Source organism: Panicum virgatum, chromosome 7K, assembly GCF_016808335.1.
Source record: "Panicum virgatum strain AP13 chromosome 7K, P.virgatum_v5, whole genome shotgun sequence".
NCBI classification, from domain to species: domain Eukaryota; kingdom Viridiplantae; phylum Streptophyta; class Magnoliopsida; order Poales; family Poaceae; genus Panicum; species Panicum virgatum.
The window spans coordinates 46,930,337-46,954,169 of record NC_053142.1 but is presented as its reverse complement, the minus strand read 5'-3'; the positions used below and the strand labels follow the sequence as shown (position 1 = coordinate 46,954,169).

The following is a 23,833-nucleotide window of genomic DNA, read 5'->3' as shown; positions in this document are numbered from 1 at the left end:
CTCTCGATGTGTTTTATTTAAGAAAAAAAAAGTTGGATTCTTCTAAGATAAAATTGTTTTGTATTTCGAACGGACAAAGTAAACATGGACCATAGCTTGGTGAAGGTGAACATGAAGTGTAATACTATTGTACACATAAGTTTAAGTTTGGCTTTGTGCCTTTATGTTGAGCCACTGTTTTCTTTTTCATCTTTTTATGTAGGAAATTCTAACTTTTAGATAATTTCTAGGCAATGCAATCAGCCTTCGCTAAATGTCAAAGAACATTGATTTTTTTTAAACATTCTAAATAGTGTACTCTAATGTATACATACGACTTTATAGTGTCTAACAGCAAATATCAACATTTTAGTGGATTTAGCAAAAGTAGAGAGCCGGTTTCTTTCTTTTTCTCCCATTGTATAGAAACACACTGTGCTTACATGCTTCGTGCACGCATCATCCGCCTCGTTTCACAAATTTATCTAGGATGTCAGCCATCTGTAGATTCTTGTTTCTCAAATTATGGAATTTTCAACTATTAAGTATTTGTTTTTTTTAAAAAAGGAAATCATTGAGCTGCTCATGTGACTCCCACGTGCTGCCACCTCAGTGGCACTCCTTCCCTCCATCTCCGCGAACAAGCTCGTGTGCTCGTGTCCGCCCCGCCATCGTCATTGTCCGCCCCGCCATCGTCATTGGTTTCGCTCTTGCTCCCGGTTTTCTCGCTCGCCGTGCCCCCTATCTCCTCCACCACCCACACCGCCACACGCAACCACGGAGCGGAATTTTTCTATACCAAACTTCCTCGTCCTGGCCTGCCCTCTCGATCCGATCGGGACCCAACCCTAGCCTGGAATGGCGTCGTCGGCGGAGTCGGCGGCGGCCAGCGGCATGCGGAAGGCGCCGTCGCTGGAGTGGCGCTGGGTGTCCACGGAGGAGGACGACGACGAGGACCGCGGCGGGCGCGGGGGCGCCGCGGCCGTCGGGGCGGTTGGCAGGGGCGGGAGCTTCGAGTCGGAGGACGAGGAGGACGCCGAGGACGAGGAAGAGCGGGAGGGGAAGAAGAGGCTGATCCGGACCGTGCCGTCCGTGGACTGGTTCGACGTCGAGGGCAACGAGGTCTCCGTCGGCCAGCAGGTCGAAGACACCGAGGTGAGGGGCTTGGCACGGGCGATCATTCCTTTATCGCGTTTGGGGCGAGGGACTGGTGTTTGTTTCTGTTGCGTGATTGAGATAGATTTGCTTCGGGGTCAGGATGACACGGATAAGGTGCTGATTGCTTAGCTGGGAGGATTTCTGAAATGGTAGTCCATCAGGTGGGGAAGGGAAATCTAATCCTTGAAGCCGCGGAAATTGACATTCCGGTTAAGATAAAGTGCTGTGTGTTAGCAATGTATTATTGTATTTCCTTTTCCTACAACCCACATTCACATGTATGCCAATTTACTTCTCTAACCTGCACAAAGCCACAAAGGAAACACAACGTTTACATGTGAAGACGTGTATGTGGGCAGGTAATCACGACTTGATTAATCATGTACACAGGGTTACAAATATATAGGCAAGCCTCATCCCGGTTTATAGAAACAAGACCCGGGAGGGCAACCAAATCAGCCGTAATTACAGGAGCCTAAATAGGAGATGCAATCTCCTGTCTAACACCCCCCCGCAGTAGGATCGTCGGTAGAGCGAACGTTCATACTGGACCGAAACTCCAAGAACACAGAAGACGGCAGTCCTTTGGTGAAGATATCGGCATACTGAGAGGATGTCGGGACGTGGAGAACACGGATAGCCCCAGCAGCCACACGCTCCCGGACAAAGTGAAGGTCAATCTCGATGTGTTTGGTGCGCTGGTGCTGCACCGGGTTCGACGAGAGGTAGACGGCACTCACATTATCACAGTAGACAATGGTGGTACGCTGGAGGGGCTGATGCAACTCCTGAAGTAACTGACGCAGCCAGGCGGCTTCAGCGACACCGTTGGCAACAGCACGGTATTCAGCCTCAGCACTAGAGCGGGAGACAGTCTGCTGACGCTTGCTGGACCATGAGACGAGACTATCACCGAGGAACACCGCATAGCCTGAGGTCGAACGGCGTGTGTCGGGACAGCCGGCCCAGTCGGCGTCAGTGTAGACAGTGAGGGCAACAGGCGAAGAACAACTGAGGGAGAGTCCAAGATCAACTGTGCCCCGTAGGTAGCGAAGAATGCGCTTGACAGCGGTGAGGTGCGGCTCCCGAGGATCATGCATATGAAGGCACACCTGCTGAACTGCGTAGGTGATGTCCGGGCGAGTGAACGTCAAGTACTGCAGAGCGCCAACGAGGCTGCGGTAGAGAGTGGGATCCGCGACGGGTGGACCAGCAGAAGAGAGCTTGGCCTGTGTATCGACGGGTGTGTTGCATGGCTTGCAGGCAGTCATCCCAGCACGCTCGAGTATGTCAACAGTGTACTGCCGCTGAGAGAGCATCATACCAGCAGGAGAACGAGTGACGGCGATCCCGAGAAAATGCTGAAGGGGTCCCATATCCTTCATAGGGAAGGAAGCCTGCATGGCTGCAATAATCCGGCGCAGCAGGTCAGCTGAGGAGGCAGCGAGGACAATGTCATCGACATAGAGCAACAGATACGCAGCATCCGAGCCACGGCGGTAGACAAAAAGGGAGGTGTCGGACTTGGCCTCAGTAAAACCCAGGGACTGCAAGTGTGTGGCGAAACAGCTGTACCAGGCACGAGGAGCTTGCTTGAGACCATACAGAGATTTGTTGAGACGGCAGACGTGATCGGGGCGAGTTGCATCAACAAAACCTGAAGGTTGAGAGCAATATACTGTCTCTGAGAGGGTGCCGTGCAAGAAGGCGTTCTTGACATCCAGCTGGTGAACGGGCCACGCACGGGAGAGAGCAATGCTGAGAACCGTGCGGATGGTGGCAGGCTTCACAACCGGACTGAAAGTCTCATCGAAATCAACACCAGGCCGCTGGGTAAAGCCGCGAAGGACCCAACGGGCTTTGTATCGATCGAGAGAGCCATCAGAGTGCAGCTTGTGCCGGAAAATCCACTTCCCGGTGACGATGTTCGCATGCGGAGGGCGCGGGACGAGAGACCAGGTGTTGTTGTCGACGAGGGCCTGGTACTCGTCCTCCATGGCACGGCGCCAATGAGGATCGGCGAGCGCACCCCGGTAAGAGGTGGGTATGGCGGAGACAGCAACTGCCTGAAGGTTCAGGTTAGGTTGCCGAAACCCACTCTTACTCCGGGTACGCATGCTGTGCTGGTTGACGACGGGAGGAGCAGGCAGGGCACCGGCAGGGAGCCGCGGTGCAGCCTCCAGGGGCCGAGGCACCCGGGCGGTGCGCGGGCGACCGAAACCAGCCCAGTGCCAGGCATCCGTAGGCAGGGGTGCCGGCGCACCAGCTGAGCCGGGCAGCTCACCAGCCGACGTGAGCGGGGGGCCGGCGCCGGGGGAGGCCGGTAGGGGGCCGGTGCCAGCGCCAGGGGAGACCGGAGAAGGCCCAGCGCCAGTGCCAGCGCACGGCCCAGCGCCAGGCGAGGCAGGCAGGGGCCCAGTGGCAGTCGGCGGCCCAGCGCCAGGCGGAGCAGGCAGCGGCCCAGCAGCTGGTAGGCCAGCGCCAGTCGAGGAGGGCCGTCGTGCCAGCGCAGGGAAGCCAGGCGGCCCGCCCGGCGGCCGGGGCAAGGCTGCAACAGCGCCGGAGGGTTGGGGAACCTGTACAGCAACCTGGGAGGCAAACTCATCCAAAAAATCAAGGTTAGTTGGAGGAGACGAGGGGGAGGGCGCTGCAGCGAAGGGGAAGGTGGACTCGTCGAATGTGACATGACGAGAGATGAGAATGCGATTGGTGGCAAGGTCAAGACAACGATAACCCTTGTGGTCAGCGGAGTAACCAAGGAACACACAAAGGGTAGACCGAGGTGCAAGTTTGTGGGGAGTGGTGGCGGAGAGATTGGGATAGCAGCGGCAGCCGAAGACGCGGAGGTGGGAGTAGTCGGGCGGGCTGCCATGCAAGGCTTGGTGAGGAGTGGAGAAGGAAAGGGTTTTAGTGGGGTGGCGATTGAAGAGATAGGTGGAGGTGTGGAGAGCCTCAACCCAATAGGCTGCGGGAGCATGAGAATGGAAGAGGAGGGAGCGAATGATGTTGTTCACTGTCCGAAGTACACGCTCAGCTTTGCCATTTTGCTGAGAGGTGTAGGGACAGGACATACGGAGAATGACGCCATGGGAGAGAAAGAATGCACGGGAGGACGCATTGTCGAATTCACGACCATTGTCACATTGCACACTTTTGATGGTGGTGCCAAATTGCGTGGCAACAAAAGAGAAAAAATGCGCAAGGGTGGAGAAGGTGTCGGATTTCAGACGAAGGGGGAACGTCCACAAGTGGTGCGAGCGATCATCAAGGATAGCGAGGTAATATTTAAAACCAGACACACTAGGAATCGGGGAGGTCCAGAGGTCACAATGTATGAGGTCGAAGTTGCGGGAAGCGCGAGAATGCGAGGAAGGAAAAGGGAGGCGCACATGACGACCCAACTGACAGGCATGACATAGATCAATACTAAAAGTATTTTTATTACAAGCAATGGATGGCGTGCTGGCTAGACGCGAAAGAGCCTCGGAGCCAATGTGGCCGAGACGCTGATGCCAAAGCTCGGGAGATGCAGTGGCAAGGAGGGCAGTGGCGGATGGCTCGGAGTGAAGCGGGTAGAGAGGGCCGGAGCTATTGCACCTGGCGATCACGCTCCGGGTCCTGAGATCCTTCACAGAGAAACCAAAGGGGTCAAACTCGACAGAACAGGAGTTATCAGTGGTGAATTGACGAACAGAGACAAGATTAGTGATAATGTTGGGAGAGACAAGGACATTATCGAGACGGAGGTTGCCAACGGATGCAGACCCAGTCGCGGTGACGGGTAAGGGGGCACCGTTGCCAACGACAATAGAAGAAGGATCAGAAGGAGAGGGAGGGTGGGAACTGGAGAGAAAACCAGGGTGGGAGGCCATGTGGGAGGTGGCACCTGAATCCATATACCAGTTACCGGACGGAGCTGGCAGAGTGAGGGTCATGGTGTTGAAGGCGCCAGCCAAAACTCCTTGGTCCCAGGGCCCAAACCCCCCCAGCCCACCAGCGGCCTGGACAGGCAGCGGGGCAAGGGGCGGAGTGGGGGACGGTCCACCAGCAGGCAGGCCGGGTTGGCCCGAACCGCCGTGCGCAGGCCAGCCCATAGGCCAGGGCGCCAGCCAGGGCCCAGGCGCGGCGGCAGCGAAGGCCATGGGCGGCCCAGCCGGACGGGGGAGCCCAGCAGAGGGCCCAGCGGACGCCGGACGCCCCTGGACCGGACCGGGCCACATCTGGATGGTCCCGGTCCAGGGGTTGTAGACCGAGGGCCAGGGGGAGCCCGCGGCCGGAGCGGAAGCAGCGCCGCCGGCGGGAGAGGCTGCGCCCCCGGCCTTGCTGTTGCTGCGGCGGCGGCGGCTCTTGGAGGAGCCGGTGGGTGGTGGAGCAGGAGCCCTGGCGACGAGCGCAGAGGCAGCAGAGCCCGGCGGAGCGGTAGCGGGCGGCGCGGGCGGGGCTGCCTGACCCGCGACGAGGGCGGTGGGTGGAGCAGCAGGCGCCGCCGTGGTGAGCTCCTCCAGCTGTAGCTCGGACCGGATCTCGACGAAGGAGGGGAAGGGACGCTGCTTCTTGAGGAGGAGGCGGAGGGTGTCGAAGCGGTCAGAGACCCCGCGCAGGACGTTCATGGCGAGGGCGCGGTCGGAGACGGTCTCGCCGAGTTCGGTGAGGGAGTCCGCCAAGGTCTTCATCCGGCGGCAGTAATCATTGACGGAGAGGGCGCCCTGCTTGAGGGTGCGGAACTCGGTGTCCACCAGAAGGACACGGGTCTCGCGGTTGCCGATGAACTGCTGCTCGAGGGCGACCCAGGCGCCGCGAGCGGAGGGAGACGCCGTGGTGATGATCTCGAAGAGGTCGCCGGTGATGGAGCCGTAGAGCCATGAGAGGACGTGGAGGTCCATCCGCACCCAGTGCGGAACGGCGGGGAAGGAGGCGTCGCAGAGGACGTGGTCGGCGAGGGCGTACTTGCCGAGGGCAAGGAGCATGAGCCGACGCCACTTGGAGAAGGAGGGCGCGGCGAGGTCGAGGACGACGGGGACGAGGGCGCGCACGTTGAGGATGCCGAGCGCCTGCGCGTGCAGCACAGCAACGGCGTCGTCGTCGCCAGCAGGAGGTGCGTCGCCGTCATCAACGTCGCCATCGGCGTCGGAGGCGGCAACGGCGTCGGCTTCCTCGAGCCGGCGGCGGGCGTCGGCGAGGTCGCGCTCGTGGCGAGCGACGTCGTCCTGGAGGCGCTGGCGAGCGGCGGCGGCCTCGGCCTTGGCCGTGGCGGCGGCCGCGGCGTCGATCTTGGCCTGGGCGGCTGCTGCGGCGGCGGCATCACCAGCGGAGGCAGACGGATCGACAGGAGCGTCGCCGGCCATGGCGATCAGGGAGCGGAAGCGAGGGAAGGAAAGCCTAATCTGATACCATGAAGACGTGTATGTGGGCAGGTAATCACGACTTGATTAATCATGTACACAGGGTTACAAATATATAGGCAAGCCTCATCCCGGTTTATAGAAACAAGACCCGGGAGGGCAACCAAATCAGCCGTAATTACAGGAGCCTAAATAGGAGATGCAATCTCCTGTCTAACAACATGTAGCTGTAGTTAATTGAGAAAATGCAGGTATAGATGCAACATTTATTTGATTCATATAAAGTTTGGTACATATGTCCAGCAAGTTAATGAATCTATAAAAGTAAAAGCAAATAGAGCAACACTGGAACTAAATTTATAGGCTGCTAGTATTGTTCAATAATGTTCCAGGTGGTCGCTATTTTTGTAAACAAATAGTCTCACCATTGTTTTGAACACCTCTATTTTAACAATAGTTTATTTGAAGTTTTATCACCAAGTGAAGTTGAATTTTAAAATCAACTCCTTTTGATCTAAAAATATATCACAAGCTTGATCTTTTCTGTTGGCATCAGATAGAGGTAAATTCTTTTGGAACACTTCAAAGAAATTAAGTGTGCACCAATAGATCCTAATATATTTCCAGTTTCTACAGAATGCCTGCCATTGTTGATCATGTTTCACTCATTATCTTCCATATGGTTTAGTTATTTCATTTACATGTGCAGGAGTTTGATTTTGGCAGGACAATGTTTCTTGCGCTTCAGACTCTTGCTGTGGTGTTTGGGGATATTGGAATTGGTCCATTATATACATTTGATGTCATGTTTAACAAGTACCCTATTCAAGGAGAGGAGGATGTCCTTGGAGCTCTCTCACTTGTTCTGTATACTCTGATTTTGATGCCATTAGTGAAATATGTTCTGGTTGTCCTTTGGGCCAATGATGACGGTGAAGGTATATGCGAGGTTGTGAATTGAGTTAATCAGGTTAAGATTTTTGTGCAAAAGTGTGTCAGAGGCTTACATCTTCCATTGATTCTACGACTCTGCAGGGGGTATATTTGCCTTGTATTCTTTGATTTGTAGAAATGCAAAAGTGAGTCTCATTCCAAACCAAGTACATTCTGAGAAGAGGATGTCAAGTTTCCGACTCAAGCTTCCAACACCAGAACTTGAGAGATCCATAAAAGTAAAAGAGAAACTTGAATCGTCATTGTTGTTAAAGAAATTGCTCTTAGGCTTAGTGTTGTTTGGGACTTCCATGTTCATATCAAATGGAGTTATCACACCAGCAATGTCAGGTTTACTTCTTCATTTTGTGCATATTTTAATTTCAATTTTGACGTTTTTTGGTGGAATAATCATAAAAAAGTACACTAGTCATCGAATAAATGTGCATTCTTTTCTATAAAATTGTAAACCTATTTCTCTACTAAAGAATACTTTTGTACATCCAAATTAATTAGTTATCCCTGAATGTAGTGTTGTCTGCTGTCAGTGGCTTGAAAGTTGGGATACACAATACCTCTCAAGGTGATTGTTTTTTGGGTTAAAATTTCTTGTACCTCAGTGCAAACGTTAGTTTTGTTTTAATAATATTGCTTATTGCCCTTTGTATTGTCATCAAACATTCTTTGCAGATGTTGTGGTGATGATTTCAGTTGCACTTCTTGTAATATTGTTTAGTGTACAGAGGTATGCCACTAGCAAAGTGGGGTTTGCACTTGGCCCTTCTTTACTTGTATGGTTTTGTTGTCTTGGAGGAATTGGCATATACAATCTCAGTCTATTTGGGCCAACGGCTTTTAAGGCATTTAATCCTCTATACATCATTTATTATTTTGGGAGGAATCCTTTTCAGGCTTGGCTGTCCCTTGGTGGGTGTCTTTTATGTGCAACAGGTAACAATCATAGCTTGTTGATCTATAATCAGCTGAATGCCCAACCATTTTTTTTGTTTGTCTTATTCACTTTGCTGGATCTCTTTACTACTATTTTTTTTAAAATGAACTAAGATTCCCTTTTGTAATAGTGCATTGCTCAGAACTTTGTCTTAAATATCTGAGTAAAAAAACATTTCTTTTTTCTCATTCAAAAAGACTCACTTTTAAGCTTATCCAACCAACATTGCAGGATCTGAGGCCATCTTTTCGAATCTTTGTCACTTTCCTGTAAGATATGTTCAGGTATTATCTGCAAGCTTATGAGAGCCTCAAATTCATTTGCTCCTTCGTAATATGCTACCACAACTAACATTTCCTGTAAACACCTATGTGGTTCATTTTACTTTGCAGTATATGTTTGTGCTTCTTGTTCTTCCTTGCCTTGTCTTGGCATATCTAGGACAAGCTGCTTTTCTTATTGCCAACCCAAAGTCATCTGAGCAGGTCTTCTTTTCATCGATTCCAAGTAAGTTGAATGTTGCTGACCATTTAGCTTAGCTGCCATTTTCTTCTGAATATATTCCAATAATAGTTCTTCGGCATGTTATGTAAATATTCGCTGCTTAGATCAGTTCTATTTTGTGCTTTCATTTGGCCTCTCACATATTCCAGTTGATTTTTTTTAACCAATACGGAGGAACTATTTACTTTGACTTATTAAACTGTTTCCTCTTTGCAGTTGGAGTTTTCTGGCCTGTTTTCTTAGTGGCAAATTTGGCTGCACTAATTGCCAGTAGGACAATGACTGTTGCTATATTCCAGTGCCTAAAACAGTCTATAGCACTTGGTTGTTTTCCTCGGCTGAAAATTGTTCATACATCTCGAAAATTTATGGCTAAGATCTACATTCCTGTTGTAAACTGGCTCCTATTGCTTTCTTGCTTGGGCTTTATCGTTCTGTTCAGAAGCATATATGATGTTGGCAATGCATATGGTAATAATCTATTGAATATACTTTTCATGCCAGTAGTTTTATTTCTCTTTTATTAAATATGTTTAGTTTCGGATGCTCTGACACAGTTCCATCTTGAACAGCTATTGCGGAGCTTGGCGTGATGATAATGGCCACTGTTTATGTTACAATCATAATGCTTCTAATATGGGAGTCCAATATTGTTAAGGTTCTGTCATTTGTTATCACATTCCTCTTCTTGGAGCTGATTTTCTTCTCCTCAGCTCTGAGTAGTGTTGGAGATGGAGGTTGGGCACTGTTGATTTTTGCATCTGTTCTATTCATGATTATGTTTATATGGAACTATGGGAGCAAACTTAAGTATGACAGTGAAGTCAAGCAGAAGCTTTCAAAGGATTTAATGAGAAAGTTGGGGCCCAACCTTGGTACCATCAGAGCTCCTGGACTAGGCTTAGTCTGCAGTGATATTGTGAAAGGAGTTCCTGCAATTTTCGGTCATTTTCTGACCTCCCTTCCTGCGATACACTCTATAATAGTGTTTGTCTGTATCAGGAATGTGCCGGTTCCTGTGGTTCCCCAAAGTGAAAGGTTTCTTTTCCAACGTGTATGCTCAAGGGGCTATCACATGTTCCGCTGTATAGCCAGGTAAGCTTCATTTTACATGAATACATGTTTTGGTCCATGTAGAGGTTAGGTTTCAACCATGCTATTGTTTTTAATTGCAATGCAATGTAGGTAAATTGACTGCAGTTCAAAAAAATGTAGGTAAATTGACCATCCAGTTATGCAGGAGTTGTTCAGCTTCAGCATGAATCAGCTGCAAAATGTCCCCTGATACTAACTTGTGTGTACACAGATATGGGTACAAAGACAAGAAGCAGGAGCACCACAGTGTATTTGAGTGTCTCCTAATAGAAGGCCTCGAAAAATTCATACAAAGGGAGGCAGTAGAGTTATCCCTACAAAGCGAAGACGATGTCGACTCTGATGAAGAGCCTCCAACCCCTGTGAAGATCATCACAGCGCCAAATGGCAGCCTCTACTCCCTCGACGTCCCTCTACTGGCAGACTACGCGCCTTCAACAGAAGTCATTCCTGAAGCCAGCTGCTCAACGCCTCAGCACGATCCTGTACTGGACTACGCACAGAACCTCGAACTGGAGCTGGCATTCATCAAGCAGTCAAAGCAGTCTGGTGCCGTCTATCTCATCGACAGCCCCATCATCAAGGCCAGGAAGGACTCATGGTTCTTCAAGAAGCTGATGATAAACTATTTCTTCGCATTCCTGAGGAACAACTGCCGCCGGGCGATCATGTTGATGAGCATCCCACACTCGAACATGATGCAAGTGCGCATGACTTCTTATGTCTAAATGCCGGAGCAGCACTGGTTGCGTTGTTGATGGCTGTCTCATAGATACCGCACTGGACCGGAAAAGGCTGACGGTGAGTGTTGGACAGCCAATGTCCAACGACGATACCTGCACTCTTGGACTTGTTCAGGAAATTATGGCTTCAGTTCGGTTTTTGTAGGGATCAATCTCCCGTGTAGCTATTGTACAATGCAAGGTCCGGTGGATGCATCTGTGACACATTTTGCTGTCATATGCACACGGAACAAATAACTATTGTTTACTTGCCAGTTTATGGAATTTTTAATGAATATGCACACGGATCAACCAATTGTTGTTTAGATTATTGCCAGTTTAGGAAACTCTTAATGATTATTGTCCCGTTACGAGGGGATTATATGTAGCAGGAACGGTACTCAGCACCATCGATGAGATGAAGCAGTTACGGAGGAAGAACAGAGCATGCCTTGACAAATGCAAATTAAAGAACCAAAAGTATGCTTCTAAAGAGTAAATTCCACCCGTAATGAAGTTCAAAAGGAACATGTCTGCATTGGTGCCTCCTGATTAATCCTGAATTTTCGCGTGCGTAAAAAAATGAGAAGGAAATGAATGCAACAGTACGGAACAGTCAAACAAAAATGAGATATAAGACTTAAAAGTGCGTTGAATAATGGAGTAGCTCAATAACAAGATTCCGACAGATTCATTCGAGTTGTCCAAGACTCCAAGGGTCACCGCTACGCAAGTACTTCCTAATTTCAAACATTACTTAAGATCCTCTGTTTTTTTAGATAATAAAGCTACTTCGACTAGGGTAATAAAAGGTCTCTTCAGCTGAGGTCAGTGCAACGCCGAAGCCACCATTAGTCACAGGCCACGCCACGGGGTCGGTACACTGTTTCCTTGCCTGCGCTCCAGACCTGCAAGAGAAATGTAGAGATAGCGATGAGCTGGCAGTTTTATAAAAAAAAAAGGTGTGGTGAGCTGGCGATAAAAGTGCATGAGAGCTGTAAGACGACATGTGCAACATCTAAAGTGCATACTCCCTAGAGAACTTCAGTTCATACATCATGCTGGCCTAAATTCAGGTCCACGAACTGATAATAAGTTCTCTAATCTCATTATGCTTTGAGACGGTCGCAGAGTCACGCGCACTACCATGTCAGAAAAACAAATAAGATATTCAAATTGGCTAAAACTCTTCCTGATGCCATCCAGCATGGCATATACCAGGATCATCATATAAGGTAAATTAGTAAAGCATTAACAGTAAGCTAGTTGAGGTTAATGATATCGATCAGAACACTACCAAAACTTTGAGAGTCGCATGCAGCAGAATGTCCGGGGAGCAAGCAGTAAGGGATGCATTATAAATCAAATTTTTTAAAGGAAATCTGAAGCTTCAACCTGACTTATGCACTTCCTACCTTGATTTGTGACCGGAAAGCAGCTATATTGCGCCTTAGGATTCTAAGAGTAATTCAATTTAGTAATTTGGCATTTAGGTTTCACTAACGAAGTTGCTAAGAAAGACAAGCCAACCATTACATGTTTTGTACTGTTGATGATGTTGATTTAACCTTGATACCATATAAATCATAGTCCAGGCTGTACAAAAGTAGCATTACATGTGATGTTGGATTTATTAACGTATATGCCACATCCTGGTCTATCTTGACAGACACCACATCAATCCAGATTCTATGCCAAGAAAAGAGCTTGCCATTCTAAGGAAAAGCATATAATGGCTGCCTAATTTCTTTTTATGTGAGGTGATAATTTATGAACAAACCCTGATATACAAGGAACCATAGTTGGATCAAGGCGATGCAATTATACTAAATGCAAATAACACACTTAAAGGCAAAATGCAGTAACAAATATTTTGCAGGGTTGTCTTTGGGCTGTTCCATATAGAATACTACGCAGAATATACGTAAAACTAAACTATAAACATAGCGCTGCTGTACATGTGAAAATTCATGGAAAACGGGAGCGTAAAAAGACGTACTTCACGAAAGATTAGTTGTTTGCGGCCCATTTAAATATTCCCTGGTCCCTGGACGAGCAGCATCTTGTGGAGACTCCTGAGAGCTCATAAGCTTCATGGCTGCCCAAAACAACATACTCTTAAGGACAAAAAATACCCTTGATAGGGACATTGCAGTAGCTTCCCACAGTTAGTAGTAAATTAAAAGCAATTTCATAGACCGAAGGTGCAGGTGGTGTATTGCCCCCATTTGAATCAACCTAAACGGTTAAATCAACTTACCTGACTTAGTTGTTTCTGCAAAGGCCACAGCAGCAGAACTCTGCAGTGCATCTGCAAGTAAGAAAAGAAAAGGCTTGGCAGTTGGAATTTGCAGCTTAATTTGAATTGCAGAAAACACAAGGCATGTTACCTTGTTTGGGTGAATGTTGGAATTGATGTACTTGACCACTGGAGGATTTGAGCACGAATGGAGGCATAGCTAGCATCTGCATGGGCGGAACACCTGTAGAGAAGAAACAGTAAATTCAGAACTGCAACAATATGTTTGTTAGGGTCCCCTTTTTGTCCACACCGTGTACATCTACATAAACCCTTGCTTTCGTTTATATAATATAAGAACTTCAAACTGCAGCTTGAAATTGTAGGAAATACAATATTACCTTTCTTTGAAAGGAAGAAAAAAAGATCGGCACTAAGAAATTGCAGCTTAATCTGAGCTAAAGAAAACACAATGCATGTTACCTTGTTTGGATGAATTTTCAGCACGGGGGTTGATGGATAATGGAGTCAAATGTACCTTCTCCCTATCTAGCATCTGCAGGAGCGGAAAATCTGTAGAGAAGCAAACAGTATCAGCAATTTGGAATTGCAACTTCTGCTAGGGTGTTCTTTGGTCCACGCTGTGTACATACATATAAACATTTGCTTTTGTTTTATATAATGTAAAAAGTTTCAAAACTGCAGCTTGTTCTGAACTGTGGGAAATAAAATATTACCTTCTCCATCGGGAGGAGGATATTGAGGGTGAAAGTAACACCTACCAGCATGCAAAGCTTTCTCTGAAGATCACAAGAGTTTTCCAGTCATGATCCAGAATTAAGTGTTTTGCAAAGTAATGAGAATTCGTAAAAGAATGAGGGGATGTTCTTGTTCTGCTAGCTTGCATGTATGGGAGATCCGATGAAATCATAGTAGACATGGTGTTCTACACTACCAAATCATAACATCTATCAGAAGAAGAAAGTGAGCAGATGCGAGGACAGCAAACAAAGTTTGAAATAGCAAATTCACTCAAAATTGGGAAAAGAGAAATATACTCTGTTTAACACACCATCAACAACCTGTAAACTGGAATGTAAACAATTAAGAGCGGATACAGATGGAAAAAACTAGTCGTACGTACCAAGTAGTGCAATCAGTGGCTCATCTAATTCACTTGCTGCTCCAGCCATTGAAAAAGCTTGGTCAGTAATAAGCACAACCGTATATTATAAATGAAAGGCAAACACATTCTTCAGAACCAAATGCGCATGCGCCAGACATTATAGGAGATGCCCAATAATGTCTGTATATGATGCTTGAAAAGACAATACTATCTACAGATATCCAGTAACAGTTTTATCCATTGATACCTGAGAAACCATTACTTTCACCCTGACTTGAAGAAGGCAGTCTGCACGGTTTCAAGAATCAATATTTTTATAGTGCAGATCTGTGAGTGTCAAAAAAGAAGATGCAGAAACAGCAGAGTCTCAATTCATATGCATGTTGTACCTCTTCTTCAGCTGAAGATAGACTCGAGCAATGTCGGTTGCTTGTTGCCGGCCTAAGTTCTTCACGACACGCCTTCGAGGAAAGCTAGGCGAGATTCCATCACATGAGCAGCAGGCCGACTGTTAGTCCTGGAAACTGCAAATGTCATATAGTAACGGAAGAAGCTTGCACGGTTGCACCGGTGCCGTGCGCACAAATGTACCTGGATCCAATGGACACGACGTGGTACAGGTTGTTCGGGCGGCGAGGTAAATGCAGCTTGTCCTTAAGCTCGGGCACCTCGTAGGCCATCTTTTTTACCATCTTCGCCGCCTTGTGCTGGACTACTTTCCATGCCACGTAGTCCCTGCATCAGGAGTAAACCCCAGAGAAATAAGCGTGCTGCACATCACATTATATACAGCTCAAAGAAAAAGATCACATTGCATAAGGTAGCGTCATGTGGGAGGGAGATTAAGACCGTACCTGGCATGATCTGTGCGCAGGAAGAGGACATCCTGAATAAGGGTGAGGAAGCAAGGGTACGCAGCGAGCATAGGTTTTGAGGGACCGAAAAGACGACCAGAGGGAGGTGAATGGGAGCCGCAAAAATTATCGCAATCGTAAGCTCGGCTTAAGATCCCAAGTGCGCACCCAACCCTAAAGTCCTAGGTGAAGTGCAGAGTAGTTATAAAGGAACTACACTAACACAAAACAACCCTAAGAACAAACGAGAACAATCGCGGAAGCAAACACGAAGAATAGCACAAAAATCGGCTCGATATATGAACACCAGTTAAACCGACGTGTGAAGAAAGTCTTCACCGGTTCAACCGACGTCACAGAGCCGGCAGCAAAGAAGAACGAGCACCAGTTGATCCGATGTAGAGATTAACAAAGCGTCGGTTCAACCGGCGATAATACACCGGATGATCTGACAAAATCACACTCCAACGTCGGTGCAGTTGTCCAGAGCGGCCTCAAAATGATTTTCTAAGCACCGGTTGAACCGACGAAAACAAGTCCGAAGCGCCGGTGCAGTTGTCCAGAGAGACAGTAAAAGCAACAACACCGAACACCGGTTTAACCGACGCTGCGAAAATACTATACGCCGGTGCAACTGGCCAAACAGCACACACTCGGTCTCTGGTGAAGCTTCACCGGTTGAACCGATGCGTGTGGAACTAATGCACCGGTGCAACCAAGCAGAAAAGCCAAAAACCCTAAAAACCGAAACTTCTACTCACCGGTTGATCCGACGATCTTGATCTCAAGCGTCGCTTCAACCGGCGATAACGAAAGACCCAGCGCGAGCAGAACTGGTGTTTAACAGCCCGCGTCCTTTGAAAAACTCGACGATTGGAGGATCAAACCAAGTCCAAAGAAGCTCAAATTTTGCAGGCACGATCACAGAGACCTTGTGAACATACCCATCAAAGGAATCGACAAATCACTCCATGGTTTGGGAGGAATCGAGGAATTCCCGAGCAAGAACGGGGTCTTCTCTAGAACTCAAAAACTTCGAATTAAAGGGACTTGTAATTCCGCGGGTTTTAGTACTAGGCTAGATGGATTAGAATTACTTCAAAGAGTCACGTGATCATCAAGAAACAACCCCTCATCTCGTGCTCAAGAATCGATAAAGGAAAATCGAATTCATCACAAACTAAGCACAAGACGTACGAGATTGAAACGAAATCAAAACCCCGGAGGGCACAAGGAGGGAAGGGCCTCCTTTCCCATTCAACCTTAGTACAAAGTCTCAAAAATCCATACCTTGAATCCTACTCCTAGAGAAGGAAGGGAGGAAGAACAGAGAGAAGGGAGAGATGGCGACGGGAGGAAGGGGCAGGCGGCCTGGGCGCCAGGCAAAAGGAGAGGGAGAGAGGAGAGGGGGTATTTATGGTGCCCACGTAGGGGTCCAAAATACCCTTAGACTTAAACTAGAGACTAAAACACCCGTAGGGGCTAAACCGGAAATATCTACATGATCTCATCCGATGGCCGAGGTTCTTTCTTCGAATCGAAGTCTTCTCCGCGATGCTGCCACGTAGATGAAGATCCGGTCCGCGGTTTTGGAGGGTCCGCGAAATCTGGGTAGGTGGCCGGTTTTGAGAAAATCATCAAAACTCCACGCGCGGGAAGATTCCCACCTCCACGCCGTGGCCCTGGACGCCGTTCCCGCCTTGGCCTTCTGACGGCCCTAGACGCCGCCCGGCGTCTGTCACCTCCTCGCCCGTAGCGAGGCCTTAGACGCCGTCGACGCCCGTTCCTCCGCCAGTCCCGAGACCGACGCCGTGGCTCCACGACTTGGCGTCTTCAACCGCCGTCCGCCAACTTGGTTTTGTGGCGCAAACAAAGAAACCCGCCTTCCGTCGGCGCTTGCGCTCTCGATCCAGGAGTGGACGCCACAGCTGCCGCCCGACCCGAGCTCCGGTCCCGGCTGCCCTTCACCACCGTCCACCGCACGGTCCATCGGCCACAGCACCTCCACGACAACTCTCCGTCGACACTCGACGCCCATGTACCTGCAACCAAAGACCAAGCACACGATCACACTGCACGGTTGACAATTCACTCATCACAATCAGGAGTGAGTACTCCACCTTTCTCAGGTTTCTTGTACTTGTAGAGGCGTGCGAACGGGTGGCAGAACGAGGGTGCCGTCCTCCATTGGCCGTCGGCGAATTCGTTGAGGACCCTGAGTTGCTGGAGGAACCCCAGGAGGAGGTGGCTTTCGTAGCTTGAGGTCCGGTTAATGAAGCGGTTGAGATAGTTGCAGGCCGGCCGCCACATGCCAAACCTGACCTTTTGAACAAGGTATCTCACATCGAAGAACACAACCATCTTATCTCTCGCCCTGCGATGTTTTTTTATGAAAAAAAAGGAAAAGAAAAGGCGAGCAAACAAATCCCATTTCAAGAAACAAGGAAAATAAAATCACACGGATCTCTATCTACGATTCCTGGACCAAACTGCGGGCGCCCGATAGGGCCACGTCGCCCGCTAACCCCATAGCCATCGGATCTGACCAAGACACGATACGGACCGTCCGATCGGGATCGTTAGCGGTGTCTCACCCGTTAATCCGTCAAGGGTCGTGAATCCTCGCGAGGGCCGCTCGCAGCCCGCACCTCGCTTCTCCTCCCACTCCCAGCATCGGCCTCGCCGCCGCGGGCACTGCGTTCCCGGCCATCCCAATGTGGCCACGCGGGTGACAGCCCAGCGGACTCGGAGACCCCAGCGCAGACGGGGTGCAGGCGCGGCAAACTCGGCCGCTCCGGTCCCGGCCATCCTGGCGCAGGCAGGGGCCTCCAGCAGCCACCGCGACCTCGGCACGGCCGGCGGTGCGAGCGTGGGCTCGACCCCACTAGGCTTTCCCTAGCGACCCCGACGCAGACGGGCTGCGAGCGCGGCGAACCCGGCCATTCCAGCGCCAGTAGCGCCCTAGCGGCCACTGCGAGTCTACGACCCGGCGCGGCTGGCGGTGCAGGCATTGGCTCGACCTCCACCAGGCTTTCCCAACTGCCCTGCAGCATTCGGCTACCTTGCCGTCGGCTTGACCCCGACTCGCTCGCCAACGTTCGATCTCCAACCAGCGTCAAGGCCGTGGGTGGTGAGCATTAGATGCTGTTGCCTCTTCGCGTTTATCTGGATGCTGCTCCTCCCTTCCATGCTGACTCCCCAAATGCTTGAGCCGACAGGTACAAAAAAGTACAAATAGTGTGCTTAAAGTCTTTACCCTCCATGTCCATCGATATTTTGTTCCTCCTTCGATTTGTTGCAAGGAAATTGCAGATATCCTTTTTTTCCTTTGAATTTCAGTATCCAACACTGTCGAGGATTGCAAATACACCATGCTGCCAAGTTAAGCATACTCAGGATACAACAAACAACAATAAAAATTAAATAATATTGAAGGGTCTTGGCAAACATATAGACTAGATATATGCTGGCAATGCCAATACCGTTGTAGTGTGTAAATTTAGCTAGAGGCTGCAGCCAGTTTTCAATTCTAGGAGCATTTGTTTTGAACAACCGAAATTGATTTTAATAAGGTATGAAAAAGAAGTGTTTGCATGTCACATGTCCAGTTCTTTACAACATAGATTATTAGTATCTTAAATTTTGCAATAAAATGGTTTCCGCTGTGAACCTAAATTTTTGTAGCTGCCGTGCCGTTTCTACAGCAACATCACTGCTTCCTGCTCTATGCTTGGCCAAATGAAGAGAAGAGGAATAGAGAGACAGCAGGCAACGAAGACAATTTGTTAAGGCCTCCCTGATGCATCCTTTGTGACTTAAGTCAGAGCATGTATCACTATACTTAGAATCTGCACAGATCTGAACCTCCCTAACACTGAACAATATTAATATTCTATCCTTTCTTTTCTTTTAGTGATTAATTTTACTCCTTTCAGTTTTTTCTCTGAGCTTATCGCTTGTCAGACATATTCTATTATTGATTATCCATTATCTTTCTCACCATTGAATGTCCAGATGCATCCAGTTGCATTAGTTTAGAAATTGAGAGCGTTGTGGAGCTTACAATATTACTTCACTCAGCAGAAAGAGGATATTGCTATGTCGAGCGATCTGGGCGTTGTCAGTGGTTAGTAGATTTCTTCTTCCCCTCATTTCTTCATCTATGCATTGCCGATGTTGTTTTAACAGATATGATGCAATGTGGTTTGTTAATGGTGCTAGCTGTTGCGGCTTCTCCAATATTTTGGAATCCCTTGCTGAGGTGGGAGACGATTGGAGCATCCATGGTTGTATGAGAAAAAAAGAACTTTTTACCATGCTTGTTCCTGCAATTTGGTGGACATACCATGTGGCTCCATTTTAGTACATTCTCCTTTCCAGAAAAGATAAATGATCAAAATACCTCTAACACAGTAACACTAGCTAAAACTATAGAAAGGAGCGGCAAACATAGTTCCGCCATCTTCCTAGAGGTACACTGCCTACTTGCTGCTTGCATATCTGTTTCTGTTACTCATTGAACAGGTGCAGCACCACGTTGAAGTTAATTTTCCAATAGCTCCATAGAGATCATCACTTTTTTTTCTTACATCTTCCTGGAGGTACACTGCCTACTTGCTGCTTGCATATCTGTTTCTGTCACTCATTGAACAAGTGCAGCACCACGTTGAAGTTAATTTTCCCATAGCCCCATAGAGATCATCAGTTTTTTCCCCTTCCCTGGCTGCTAATTTGAATGTTTAGCCTGACAGCATCTTTGGACTTTCCTATTTACCTGCAAGGTTAAATATGGCTGGCTCTTTGATCACAGATTTGCTTCTTTCCATGGATGTTCATAAACTTCCTCACACTCCACAGCTTCATAGTTGTTTAGGTTTCGTTCTCCTTTGTAAGGCACTGTGCAACCTACCGAAATAAGAATTGCATTGTCCCATTGAATGTATCATATAATAACATATTATCTGAATAATTGATATAGCAGAGTAAGATCTTTTACCATATATTCATTTTACAACGATCAACAAGCAATGCTTTAAAAGCAGATGTATTGAATTAACAAGCTTGCTTTTGAACTCCTATATGAACAATGTATCATACGCCTAGGCATTAAGGCACAACCATTTTTATAAGGACCAAAAAGGATGATGAAAAGAGAGCTCAGTCTACACATTGAATTCAAGAATGATCTAGAGACATGAATCCTTTTGAGATAGGTACCTCTCTATAAAGTTATAATTCTATTGCAACCATTGTTGATTATTTCATGGTTGACAATTGATACGCCTCCATCTTATTTACTGAAGATTATATTTCTTTTAATATATATTTTATTTAAATACCTATCTGAAATAATCATATTAATTAATATAATAGAATTGCACCAAAACTATCAGTTTTTCATAGGTGTGAAACGACAATTACCAAGGCAACTACTAAGCAAACTGTTCTGAATCGAAGAATGCCAGCAAACATGGCAATAGCTTTCATTTGCATGATGTATACATGGTTTTCTAGAACTTAAGGCATGATGTACTTAGCAATGCAATTGTCCTTGGTTTAAAGCGAAGACTCAGGATGACAAATTCGTAATTATTCGTACAAAGCAAGTAGGGTGCGGCTCAAGTGTGACAACTCTTGCTTGTTCCTGCAATTGGTGATCAATGATGAACAATGGAGCAGACACAGAAACCAGTTAAATTCTCTTGTAGCTTTCATGTCAAAGAGTTTGGTCATCAGTTTGATGATGACAGTGATCCATACTTAGGCAAACTTGCATACCCTTATCTAGCAATCTGCAATCTTCAACAAAAGTTGTATCCAGCTTTTAAAACAAAATTTGCCTTCCTTTGAATGCTCACCTAAATCTCCTATGTTATGGTAGTACAACAAAATTTCTTGTTGTACTGATGGTTTAAGTTATAGAAATCACTATCACACCTAGAATTATAGCAGTCAGAAGAATACTGGTTGTACCACTAGCAACTCAAGATTAACAGACCAATGCAGGTTTCCAAGGCTTTGCTGGCTCCAATGACCATATATCGACGTTATAAGCATCATTGATATTTTTGAATCCTGCCCTCAAGGGAGGGCGCGGCAAAGCCGCGCATGTGTTTCTAGTCATTTTCTAATTTCTAAACCATCCGAAGAACGCGCAAATCTCTCCATAATTGATCGGACACTAGTTGATGAGCTACGAATGATAAGCTAGTAGCAAGCATAGAATGGCCTGAAGATGAAACACTCATCACCTATGTGTCCAGCTCCAGCATCCAGCATAGCAGAAATTCTGTCAGCACTCAGCAGGCAAGAGGCCGGCAACCTGCAGCTGCAGGCCCTGCCTCCTATCCTGAAGTCCGAAGAGACGCCATCCTCCTCATGAGACGGTGCCACAGCTGGGAAAAGCCCCGGGACGACGACGGGCGGCGCTCCTTCTCTGACGAAGACGATGGCTCATCCCGTGGCGCTGCCGACGCCGACGCGTGCTGCCAGGTCGTCGCCCGCGCGATCTCCTCGTACACGAGCCTTTTCCTCTTGTAGAGGTACGCCGCTTCCCGGTTGATGGCGCCGCCGTCCATGACAGGCTCGTGCAGAAGCGAGACCACGACCAGCAGGATCTTGTCCACCGTCCACACAGGCGTCCACCAGTTCTTGTCGGTCAGGAAGTCGAGGCAAACCAGCCCGGTCCTCGGATCGACGTTCGGGTGGTACACCTGAATGAAATCGCCAGTGCAGAGCAGCGAAAGGACGACATGGATGCGCGCGTCAGCCCAAGAAAACGAAGAGAATTCGGCGATCACAATTCAGACAGAGAGGGGATCAAAATCAAACTACAACGAGCCAGGCGATCAGGGCGCCGCGCGTGCTCACCTTGGTCGCGAACGTGACCTTGGGAGCCTTGAAGGGGTAGTCGCGGGGCAACTCGACGCGGACGGTGAAGACTCCGCCGTCGTAGGGGCTTCCCTCGGGGCCGACGACGACGACCTGCCAGCGGAGGCGGCCCGTCGCGTCGGCGCCGGGGACGCACCACTCCGGCGTGTCGGCCCAGAGCCCCTCGAGCTCCCTCTCGAGCCGCGTCGTCCAGGGGCGAGACTTGTCTGGCCGCGCGCCGGTGGCCGCGCGCCGGAGATGGAGAGCCCCGCCGCCGGGAACCATGGTGGCCGCCTCTGCCTCTAGCTGCAGAGCTGGTGAGCGGTGATGCTGCGAGATCAGGAACCAGGAGAGTGGAGATGATTCGATGGAAGGTAGTTACCTCTACTAACAGAGATCAGTAAGAACGAACACAACTCTAGATGGATTGGACTGTTGGAGTAGGCATTATATAGATGGAGGATTAGGATTTAGGAATGGATTGAGATGGCTTGTGAGATCTTGCTAGCTCGCACTGGCGTGGCATGCCGTGAGCCCGTGACTGGCCGAGGAGCCTCCATTTATGATTTATCGACAAGTAGTTACGTGAGGTATACCAATTACCATACGTGATAACTGATACCCCCACTATGGGATGGAATGGAAGAGGCATGCGCACTGAATAAAGAAATGTAGATGGATTTGAACTCCGAAGCACCGAAATAACATTTAAATCATAGGGTCCTATTTGATATGATCGAGAGAAATATTCAATCCTAGAAATAATGCACCCACTGATCAAGATGGTTGTGGCTCGTGACCGAATGTAACAACCTCCAGATTAGCTAAAGTTACATAGTACAATTCAGAAAAGTGAGGAATAGTTTATACACGAGGAATTGCATCTAAGATCTAACTAAGCGCATGCACAGCATGATCTCATACACACTCATAAACAAAACAAAAATTCCAACCTAATAAACTATCACAAAAATAACCTATGTGTGATGTGCAGCTCCTAATTTCACCAATTTGGAAGTCCATTAGCTCATTTGCTATGCAAAATAAGATTTACACATGTTTGTATACTGAAATTGGGGCTGTTTGTAATATTCTGGAGCTCCGAGGGCTATTCTGAAAACTTACCTTTATATGGTTGCTCTTTCTTCCCCTTTTGGGGTTGCGGGGGAGAGAGAGCAGATCTGACGGGTGAGGCTTTGATATACAAAATCCATCCATTAGAGAGTGAAATCGGAGGTTTTTTACTCCCACCTCTTGTATTCCCATCTTCATAGTGGATTGCTTGCTTGTTGTCGTTCGTGATTTTTCTTGTAAAGGGTTTCCACGTAAATCATTATTTCTACTTTTAATTCGGTGTTTATCTTGTCATACTTGTTGGTTTGTTCCTATCTTGCATGCTATTGGTGTCATTTTGTTCAAGTTCATGATGTATGGATAAGATTAGCATATGATGCATACATGAGTTTTTGATATATTGATAGTGAGGATTGGTGTGTTGGTGAGCTAATTTCTGCAAGTATATTCCAACTTGTGATGTTTTGACAGCACCATGTTTGAAGAATTGATACCGTAAGGCTGTTTGATATATGCACATAAGATGTTCGGTGAAATGCTTATGAGTGTTAGCTTGCTAATTCAATGCTTCCGCTGCCCCTCTGCGCTCAGACCATGTCAACTGAAGAATTTGTGCCGTGTGCCAATGCAAGAGTCAAAATTGACTTTGACAAACCAAACTGCCAAAAGGAGCTCAATTTGGTAGGCAGTGGACCAGTAGTAGCACTTAAACCTCACATCTTTTTCGAATCATATAATGTAAATAACAGGCCATGTAATGTATAACTGACCACTAACTTACATAAAAGGTAGCATATGTACATTTTTAACATGAAAACGATGACCAATATTGCTTGCCTAACATAAACATGGAAAAGGCCAGCTTCACAAGTCTCACCATCCAAATATGACAAGATAACGGGAGGAGTGATAGTGGTCTATCATGACAACAACTCATATATACCAATCAGAAGTAAGCACAACTGATATACTGAATTAGGCTACA

The 23,833-nt window shown here is 47.8% G+C and overlaps 3 protein-coding genes and 1 long non-coding RNA gene across 8 annotated transcripts; 2 read left to right on the top strand and 2 right to left on the bottom strand.

The window, feature by feature from the left end:
* The first annotated feature begins 596 nt into the window (after positions 1–596).
* Positions 597–11,001, top strand: LOC120641734 (probable potassium transporter 15). 4 transcript variants are annotated; one of them, XM_039917956.1, is made up of 10 exons: positions 597–1,134; positions 7,189–7,417; positions 7,515–7,763; positions 7,945–7,995; positions 8,103–8,363; positions 8,596–8,648; positions 8,757–8,871; positions 9,085–9,339; positions 9,441–9,963; positions 10,084–10,451. In XM_039917956.1, the coding sequence occupies exons 1-10, from the start codon at positions 838–840 to the stop codon at positions 10,085–10,087; spliced, it is 2,037 nt and encodes a 678-aa protein (XP_039773890.1). In that variant the 5' UTR covers positions 597–837; the 3' UTR covers positions 10,088–10,451. The 4 variants fall into 4 exon arrangements, with proteins under 4 accessions (XP_039773890.1, XP_039773888.1, XP_039773889.1 ...); XM_039917954.1 differs by having other exon boundaries at positions 603–1,134; positions 10,175–11,001; XM_039917955.1 differs by having other exon boundaries at positions 604–1,134; positions 7,206–7,417; positions 10,175–10,691.
* A 323-nt stretch (positions 11,002–11,324) lies between these two features.
* On the bottom strand, positions 11,325–15,621 carry LOC120641733. Of its 2 annotated transcripts, XM_039917951.1 has the most exons (11): positions 14,905–15,621; positions 14,642–14,785; positions 14,440–14,523; positions 14,298–14,338; positions 14,069–14,104; positions 13,662–13,724; positions 13,408–13,497; positions 13,076–13,168; positions 12,946–12,996; positions 12,685–12,783; positions 11,325–11,593 (listed from the first exon to the last, which is right to left on the bottom strand). In XM_039917951.1, the coding sequence occupies exons 1-10, from the start codon at positions 14,973–14,975 to the stop codon at positions 12,686–12,688; spliced, it is 771 nt and encodes a 256-aa protein (XP_039773885.1). In that variant the 5' UTR covers positions 14,976–15,621; the 3' UTR covers positions 11,325–11,593; position 12,685. The 2 variants fall into 2 exon arrangements, with proteins under 2 accessions (XP_039773885.1, XP_039773887.1); XM_039917953.1 differs by lacking the exon at positions 13,662–13,724.
* A 2,975-nt stretch (positions 15,622–18,596) lies between these two features.
* LOC120641732 lies at positions 18,597–19,836 on the top strand. Its single transcript, XR_005662375.1, has 2 exons — positions 18,597–19,030; positions 19,126–19,836. It is a non-coding gene; the product is annotated as an uncharacterized LOC120641732 (long non-coding RNA).
* Positions 19,620–22,309, bottom strand: LOC120641731 (ubiquitin-conjugating enzyme E2 28-like). The gene is made up of 2 exons (XM_039917950.1): positions 21,775–22,309; positions 19,620–21,617 (listed from the first exon to the last, which is right to left on the bottom strand). The coding sequence occupies exons 1-2, from the start codon at positions 22,057–22,059 to the stop codon at positions 21,249–21,251; spliced, it is 654 nt and encodes a 217-aa protein (XP_039773884.1). The 5' UTR covers positions 22,060–22,309; the 3' UTR covers positions 19,620–21,248.
* Positions 22,310–23,833: the final 1,524 nt, after the last annotated feature.

Bases quoted from the DNA above. Each gene is read 5' to 3' on its own strand.
- LOC120641733 (XM_039917951.1), bottom strand. From the start codon at position 14,975: ATGCTCGCTGCGTACCCTTGCTTCCTCACCCTTATTCAGGATGTCCTC. The intron at 13,725-14,068 runs GTACGTACGACT...TGTGATCTTCAG, and splicing joins GCCACTGATTGCACTACTTG to AGAAAGCTTTGCATGCTGGT. The intron at 13,169-13,407 runs GTAACATGCATT...TCTTCTCTACAG, and splicing joins TGAAAATTCATCCAAACAAG to GTGTTCCGCCCATGCAGATG.
- LOC120641734 (XM_039917954.1), top strand. From the start codon at position 838: ATGGCGTCGTCGGCGGAGTCGGCGGCGGCCAGCGGCATGCGGAAGGCG. The intron at 7,996-8,102 runs GTGATTGTTTTT...CATTCTTTGCAG, and splicing joins GATACACAATACCTCTCAAG to ATGTTGTGGTGATGATTTCA. The intron at 9,340-9,440 runs GTAATAATCTAT...CATCTTGAACAG, and splicing joins TGATGTTGGCAATGCATATG to CTATTGCGGAGCTTGGCGTG.
- LOC120641731 (XM_039917950.1), bottom strand. From the start codon at position 22,059: ATGGTTCCCGGCGGCGGGGCTCTCCATCTCCGGCGCGCGGCCACCGGC. The intron at 21,618-21,774 runs GTGAGCACGCGC...GATTTCATTCAG, and splicing joins AGGTCACGTTCGCGACCAAG to GTGTACCACCCGAACGTCGA.